This window comes from Phaseolus vulgaris, chromosome 8 (assembly GCF_000499845.2).
Source record: "Phaseolus vulgaris cultivar G19833 chromosome 8, P. vulgaris v2.0, whole genome shotgun sequence".
Taxonomy (NCBI): domain Eukaryota; kingdom Viridiplantae; phylum Streptophyta; class Magnoliopsida; order Fabales; family Fabaceae; genus Phaseolus; species Phaseolus vulgaris.
This window is the reverse complement of record NC_023752.2, coordinates 53,202,947-53,211,871: the sequence shown is the minus strand read 5'-3', so window position 1 is coordinate 53,211,871 and position 8,925 is coordinate 53,202,947. Positions and strand designations below refer to the sequence as shown.

General features: G+C 36.7%; 1 protein-coding gene and 1 pseudogene across 1 annotated transcript; one reads left to right on the top strand and one right to left on the bottom strand.

Annotated features, from left to right (window-relative positions):
- Positions 1-711: 711 nt before the first annotated feature.
- LOC137826035 (probable E3 ubiquitin-protein ligase RHC2A) lies at positions 712-2,442 on the top strand. The gene has a single exon (XM_068631879.1). It carries the CDS (start codon positions 999-1,001, stop codon positions 2,142-2,144), a length of 1,146 nt encoding a protein of 381 aa, XP_068487980.1. The 5' UTR covers positions 712-998; the 3' UTR covers positions 2,145-2,442.
- A 4,568-nt stretch (positions 2,443-7,010) lies between these two features.
- LOC137827395 (small nucleolar RNA R71) lies at positions 7,011-7,116 on the bottom strand (annotated as a pseudogene).
- Positions 7,117-8,925: the final 1,809 nt, after the last annotated feature.

The window sequence follows — 8,925 nt, the reverse complement described above, 5'->3', positions numbered from 1 at the left end:
TTTTATTCTTTGTATAAAAAAAAACTAAATCAAACTCTTTAAACCTTCATTATAATAAGTAAATACGTAATGTACTTTGGTACACACATAAAAAAAATATAAATTTTGACCAACAAAATGTGGATTTTAACCAAATTCTATAAAGTCATTTAAAAAAGTCAATTATAAGATAAATTAAATTTACTAATGAAGTAATAAGTAAAGAAAATACTATCAAGTACTTTTAATTACATTGATTAGAGAATAAAAAAATAAAACGTCTATTAAAAGGTGTAACGGAATACTTATTCTGAATTTAAATGTAATATCAATTTAAAAAACTTTATTATTATTTTATTGACTACTTTTAGGATATTGGTCAGCAAACCTCATTAACTAATTTTAAATGTAAAGATTATAAATTTGATTTATTGAATAAACAAACCCAAAATGTGGTTGATGAAAACGGGTTTTGCATCTTAAAAATAGATTTCTGTTTTGTTAAAATTGAATAAGGAAAAGTGGAGGTTAAGGCAGTTGATGGAGTTATGAATAAAAAGTTTAGAAACAGGCTTTCAAGAGAAACTTCAAGCGCTAAGATCACGTAACAGAATCTTTCGTTCGCTATTCTCAGACAAAACGGCAAGGATGCAAGAAACAACAAAGAGCCTGTAATCTCGCACCAGCGTAACTCATAAAACTTAAAACTGTTCATTCATTCATTCTATGCTCAATACGATGTGTCGCGCAACCAACAACGTTGGCGACACGCCAGAAAAAACAACGTCGTTTTTTTCTTTAATGTCCTTCAAAGCCACACCCTCAAACACTAATCCATAATCCTTTCATTTTCCCTTCCCTTCCTCAATCCAAACCACTATCTCATCGAATCAAGGATCATGCACAACTTCTACTCTTCAAATATTTTCCCATTATTTTAATACCCCTATCGGAACCTACATCCTTGTATCATATACACCACACCGTATCCGTGAATTCGTATCTACACGTAGATCGTAATGTCTTCACATTGGTGTTTCCGGTGCAACAAATTTGTCAGAGTAAGGAGACAGGAAATGCCGATGTGTCCAGATTGTGACAGTGGATTCGTTGAAGAGGTCGACTCGTCCAGCCGCCCTGTCCATGTCGAAACGCGCCGCCGTAGGTTCCCCACGGCGGCTGCCATGTACATGATCGGCCACCGTTCTGGTAACTCTGACCGCATTCCCCGCTCCTCTCGCCATCATCATTGCAGAACCGTCGTCGGTGACCCGTCTCCGCTCAACCCGGTCATCATGCTCCGCGGAGAGGGGTCAAGCCACGAACGTAGCTCTAGCTTCGACCTTTTCTACGACGACGGCGCCGGTACCGGTCTCCGACCACTCCCTCCGAGGATGTCGGAGTTTCTCCTCGGAACAGGCTTCGAGCGTGTGATGGACCAACTTTCCGACGTGGAGTCTAACTCCGGGTCTGGGAGGCACGACCAGCACCACGCGCCGGCGTCTAAAGCTGCCGTGGAGGCCTTGCCGTCGGTTGAGATAAACGCGTCCCACATGGTGACTGAGTCACACTGCGCGGTCTGCAAAGAGCCTTTTGAGCTTTGCACCGTAGCGACAGAAATGCCATGCAAACACTTATACCATCCAGAATGCATCTTACCGTGGCTTGCGATTCGGAACTCATGCCCCGTGTGCCGCAAAGAGTTGCCTGTTGAGAACGCACGCGCGGGGTTGGAGCGTGTGGAGGAGGGGGAAGAGAACAACGTGGGGTTGACGATTTGGCGGTTACCGGGTGGAGGGTTTGCGGTGGGAAGGTTGGGGAGAAGAGAGGGCGAGAGAGAGGTTAATGTTCCTCTTGTGTACACGGAAGTGGATGGTGGGTTAAACTTTAACAACTTTGTTATGGGTGAACCCAGAAGGATTTCATGGTCGGTTTCGGAGTCTCGAGGGAGGAGAAGAGGTGGCGCGTTTAGAAGAATGTTTAACGGTTTGTTTGGTTGCTTGAGAGGTGGTGGGGTAGGGCCTCAACGTTCTTCCAGTTCTGGTTCTTCGAGAACCGCGATGAGTACCACCAGTGTTAGGGCTTCGCGTCCTAACATTGGTCCTTCTTTATCTTCGCGTAGAACTTGGTCAATGGATGTCAATGGTGGAACCAGACCATGGTAAGGGTAATGTTTTCAGGTTCTCGCATGCGAGGCAAGGAAGATTGAATTTGTGTGTGACTAAAAATGGAGGGTGCAATGCAATGATTGATTTTTCCATGTCAAATGGGGAATCACATGAGAAGCAATATAAGCGGCGTCAATGGAGAAGGGAAAGAGCAAGCCTCTGCGTTTATTTTTGTGTATATTTTTGGAGGCATTTACATGGTACCTTCGTGGTAGTTTGTAATCATTTGAAACACCTTCATTGTTCATGCTTTTTCTTACTTGTTTGTAAAGTTTGATTAGCTTCGGTGTTTTTGTCTGGCAAATTCGTGTTCTTAATTATCATTGTTTTAATTTAGCCGTACACATTCATATCTGCATGGTAAGCATATGCATACATTCAGGTTTTCTTTCAAATCTGGGAAACCTATACGTTGACATTGCATGCTAAGCACAGAATAGGCACGCATGCTTCCTTGAATTGGTTGATCATACATAAAAGCTAATCGACATCACATCTACTATTATTCTGCATGCTGCTTCTTGTTGATGGTATGTTTACATGAAAGTCAAGGTTGAGTCCACTATATTTGAAGATAAAAAAATTTGATAAACCTCATATGAAGTTATTTTAATCGTCTATAATAAATTTTATATTCATTTTTTTATTGTTTTACATTAACATATTAAAAAATAATAAAAGATATACAATCCTCTACTGGTAGAAACGAATTTCCTCCACAAAAAATGAGACGATGCCCACCAAAACTTTTTCTCGAGTGCAGCAATAGACATACGCAAACTGCCTGAGATCCTATCTGTTCTCCATAAAACTTGATTGTTGGCCTCTAACCTAAATTTAACAACGAGTAGAGATATATAATTTTTTAACGAGTGATGGTGGGTGAAATAAGATATTGAAATAAACATGTTATAAATTGGAGATTGGAGATGACAAGCTTCTTTTCTATCAACTCACTGCACGTTCTTGTTGGAGCACACCAGAACTCCATTTTATTAATTTATTGTTGCTGATAAAAAAAAAAAAACTGTGCATAATATAGTGTTGAAAATTATTCTCATTGCATCAGTATTCAGTTTTTTTTTTTCAAAAGTAGGATAGGGGGTTGGGTAAAGAGACTAGTTCAAGAAAAAAGAGTTAGACACGTGACATGTAGATTGCTTAAGGATAGAGTACCAACAAAGGTAAATTTCGTAAGAAGAGAGTTTCAATTACAACATACATTAGTGAATTTTGTAATCAGACAAAGACAAAGTAAACAGTTTCAGATATGTTCTTATCTTGCAATGTATCATACTCTGTCTAGTGCATGTCTGATAATTGGATTGAGAACCAATCTGTTCATCACAATGACATGCATCAACATTATCTTAATTTTAATCTAATGGATTTGAATGTGAAACAAAATAACTGTTGGAAGGATGTATGGATAGCTATAATGAATTCAATTTGGAATCACAAAAATAAGATTATTTTGGTATGACAACTGAATTGATGGGTTTGACTTTCAAATAAAATCCCCAACGCTAAGTTTTCTTGTTCGGACTGGGTTCTATGCCCAAAAGAGTAAGTTAGAACCCTCTAACTTGATGTTAGTCAGCTACTCTGTGAGGTATTATGCCATGAGCGGGGTGTTTATTCTTGATGTAGGGCAACAAAAGAAAATGCAGAGTCTTAGTTGCAGGCGCAGAGTCTTAGGTGCAGATGCAGTTTTTTGTACATGCTATAGAGAAAGGACCCAAAAGAACAAGTGGACCAAGCAAGAGACACAACAAACTGGAAGGAAGAAAGTGATTCTAGAATAAGCCTAAGGAAAACAAGCACACATCCTGGGAATAATAGTAGAATGTGTTCGATGCAGGGATATTTTGTTTTGTTTGTTTTTTAAATCACCCCACACAAGCCGTGTGCGTGTGAGAGTGAAAAAAGAGGCGAATGTCATTGATGTACTGCTGATTTAAAACACAATAGTAGGGTGTGAGGATGTGTTTTAAGTAGATATGTGTGATACAACGCAAAAATATGTCCAAAATGAAAATAGAGATCAATAGAGACATGTGAGCTAGGAGGGTCGGGCAGGCAAAACGTGATTGAGATTATGATCAATGGGAACCCTCAGGTTTCCAGCTGCATAGAATAGGAATCACTTGTTTTATTTTCTTTATTTCTGTTGGAACCTTTGGCACTTACCAATAGACAGGGGTGGACGTTTAGTTCACTGAAATAAATATCTCCTGTTTTGTTATTGATTCCTTGTTTTCCAGTATTGGTGTTTGTTCTGGGTTGTTTCATTGGTGCTTTCATTGACCCATCATGGCGGTAAACACAAGAATGAAAGACATTCAAGCAGATGTTAAACGCGTGACAAAGGCCCTAGCGAGTCATTCTACGCAGTTTCTCAAAGTCGATCAAACCTTTGAGGTGATGCAGACGCTTCTCCAGGGACAATTGAACAAGCATTAGACTCTATTTTATCTTTGCTACATCAACGCAGCGAGGCAACCACTTCTCAGTCGCTCCGCTCCGATGGGTCGAACTCCCAGTCCAACGCTGCTTCACGTCAGCTCTTTTCGGTGTTGCAGCCTCAACCTCACATGACCGAGGGTATTCCTAAATTTTCCACCGATGATGTCATCCAATGATTATACAAGGCTGAAGATTTCTTTCGAGTATACTCCATTCCCGACGATCAAAAGGTTTCTATAACATCGTTCCAATTAGATGGTAAGGAGCTGGCATGGTTTTAATGTGTTCATTATATAACAACATTGTTACTGTTGCATCATTGTTTTGTATTGAGCACTTAATTGTATGTACACAATTTGTTTATCTTTGCTCTGGTAGCCATTGGTTGGAGGTTTTTGATAGCTTGTCTATTTATCTATATGAGGGTTGGAGTACCCCAAAGTACTCAATTAATCTATTTATTTATTCTTTTCCAATAAAAAATAAAATTATAAGAAAAAGAGTGATTAGGTGTCAAAGATTAGTGTGGGCTCATGATGGGACGTAAATAGAGTCGGCCAAGTCAATGCTAAGTGGACCAAAAATAAATAGCGTGGATTGGACACTCAATGACTTGTTACGCTAGACACACATTTGGTTAACTATAATCAACGCTTCATTACATTTTATATGGGTGGCCCTGTAATATTACATTACAAGGCGACACTAGCAGCCAAGCTAGTCTAGCTAAGTTTCATCAAATCAAATGCTTGCAAGTGACTGGTGCAATTGCAGAATTTGATAAGTGCCAATGTGTAGTTTTTATGATTGAGAAAATTGAACACTTTGGAACTTAATTGTTGCTTAATGTAAGAAAATTACCCTAATTTGAGAATTATTGAATCTGATTATATATTTTTTGAACCAAGAAACAAATGAAGAAATTTAATCTCAATTTTTGTGTAAATTGCATATGAATATGAAGCATTGAAAGAATGTATTCAAGCTGGCATTGAAAGAAAAAAAAAAGTAAAAACTGAATTGGATCACAAGAAGATTTAGCTCAAGCTAAACACTACAAGAAAAACGCGAATTACATACGGATCAAAATCCGTATAAATTTTGGCACCAAAATATAAAACGTGCAATGAATGGGATTCAAAGCCAAGTTCCTTCAGATAAATCAAAGAAAATTTAACTACTACACCAAGCAAATGCTTTAATAAGATTATGATTTTTATTATTCTTATTATTATTAACAATATTAATATTAATAATATGAATATGAATATTAATATTAATAATATGAATATTAATATTAATAATATGAATATAATATTAATAATATGAATATAATATTAATAATATGAATATAATATTAATAATAATATTAATAATATTAATAATATTAATAATAATAATAATTAATAATATTAATAATATTAGTAATAATATTAATAATATGAATAATTGATAAGTTAGTTTTGTATTTGGTTGAATCAAACCCTATATCTCTTAGTTACTTTTGAAATATTTAATTTGGTAATGAACAAGTTCTCAACAATCAAAATTATCTTCTATACTTGATGAGTTTTAAAACAGAACATCTTAATTAGAATTGTTCCCTGTGGGTTCGACATTCGTACTTTAAAGAGTACTATATTACAGTTGATTCGGTACACTTGCCGAGAAATATCAACAAGTTTTTGGCGCCGTTGCCGGGGAACAATTTCTTTTAAGAATTTCTGAAGTATAACTCATTGAGTATTGTGAATATTTTGTTTTCTTTGTGAATATACACTGGTTTATATCTTATTCTTTTATCCTATGTTAATCCTTGTTTGAGTTGCCTTAGACGCATGCTATTAAGAGGACAGGTTCCTGAACATCAATTGGAATTTGATCTAGAAATTGAGAAGACAGCTAGAAGAAATCAGAGCAAGAAGAGAGAAGAAAAGAAGAAGCAAGGACAAACAAAAGGGGAATCTTCCAACACTCTAAACTCACACAATCAAACAGAGTTCCAAATGGCTGAAAATAGACAAAATCCACCTAGAAGGACATTGGGAGACTATGCTATGCAACAAGGACCGAGGCATTTCTCTAGCATAACCATACCTCTTGCCACCAAATCATTAGAAATGAAGCCAGCTTTTCTTAGCTTAATCAGCACTCATCAATTCACTGGAATGGATCATGAAGACCCTTATACTCATCTATCCACATTCTATGAGTTGGTTGGGACCATGGGCTTCGAGGAAAATGATATTGAATCTGTTTATCTGCGTCTATTTCCTTTCTCACTTGCAGGCAAAGCAAAAGAATGGTTAAAGTCGCATCCAAACCAGAGTCTAAGTAGCTGGAATGATATAGAAGAGAAATTCCTACACAGATTCTTCCCACTCTCTCGATATATCAAGGCTAAGTCTGATATCTCCACATTCAGGCAAGGGCCAGAAGAACCTTTTTGTGAAGCTTGGGAACGCTTTAAAATGATATTAAGAAGATGTCCTAATCATGGCTTTGAGGATATTGCTCAGTTGAACATATTCCACAATGGTTTGAGGCCTGATACTAAAATGATCTTGGATGCTGCAGCAGGAGGTACAATGATGAGTGTTGATGCAGAACAAGCTACAAGAATCATTGATGCCTTAGCCTCAACAGATTACCAAGCTCAACATGATAGATATACAGTGCAAAAGAAAGGGGTGCTGGATCTTAGTACTTCATATGCAATTTTAGCACAAAACAAGATTTTGACTCAGCAAATTGAGGCATTAACCAAGCAAATGTCAAAACTGCCTCAACAATTACATGTAGTAAATTCTCCTTCAATGCAGAATCAAGCTTTGAAGTGTGATTTTTGTGGGGGAAATCATCTTAATGGCCAATGCTCATACCAAAATCCATCAGAGGAAGAGGTTCAGTATATGAATAATCAAGGAAGGCAAGGTGGCTTTGCATATACTTATCCAAATAACATGGCTCAAGGATGGAGGAATAATCCAAATCAAGGATTTGGGTGGAAGCAAGAGGCTGAATCATCTAACAGACAAGTCCCTTATCAACAACAACCACATTATCCTTCCATTCATGAGAGAACATCAAAATTGGAAGATACTTTTGAGAAGTTCATGCAAGCCTCTCTATCCAATCAAAAAAATACTGAAGCATCAATAAGGAATTTAGAAACACAGGTGGAGCAGTTGGACAGTTAGCTGATAATCAAGGAAGTCAATTTTCAGCCAATACACAAACCAATCCCAAGGAGCATTGCAATTCTATCACTACTAGAAGTGGGATAGTTATAGGAAAAGGAATTGGGAAAAACTTAGTTGTTAGGGAGGAGTTTTTAAAAGATAAAGAGAGTGAAAAAGAACAGATTGAGTGTGAGGAAGGAGAAAGAAGGAATAAGGAAGATGTTGTAGATATTGGTGAGAAAATAGAAAAAAATGAAAAACAAGAGAGGAGTGTTCCTATAAAAGATGTACCTTATCCACATGCTCCTACAAAGAAATGCAAAGAAAGGCAATTTGCAAGATTTATGGATATTCTCAAAAGATTGCATATTAACATTCCTTTTACTGAAGCTTTAAAGCAGATGCCTACATATCCTAAATTCATGAAGGAATTATTGATAAAGAAAAGAAAATTCAATGACCAGGAGATAGTTGAATTGGAAGCTAGATGCAGTGCTATAATTCAAAAGTCATTACCGCAAAATTATAGAGATCCTGGGAGTTTCACTTTGCCAGTTACCATAGGAAATCTCACTGTTGGAAAGGCATTATTGGATCTTGGAGCTAGTATTAATTTGATGCCTTTATCAATGCTGAAGAAAATTGGAGATGTAGAAGTGAAATCAACAAGAATGACTTTGCAGTTGGCTGATAGATCAATCAAATATCCACATGGAATAGTTGAAGATCTATTGGTAAAGGTAGATAAATTTCTATTCCCAGTAGATTTTGTTGTAATGGATATTGAAGAAGATGCTGAAGTACCTTTGATATTGGGAAGACCATTCATGAAAACTGCCAAAGTTATAATTGATGTAGACAAAGGAAAATTGAAGATTTGTGTTCTAGATGAAGAAGTAAGCTTTAATGTTTTTGAAGCAAAGAAGTATTCAAATGGTCATAAAGAGTGTTTCAGAGTGGATATGAATATTGTTGAACCTTCAATGATGTTAATCAGGCGTCAAGCTATATGACGTTAAACGAACGCTTGTTGGGAGGCAACCCAGTGTTTTGTTTTGAAATGTGTCTTTAATTTTGTTTTGATTTAGTAGTATGTTTTAACATTTGATGTTTTTAAAACCAGTTTGATA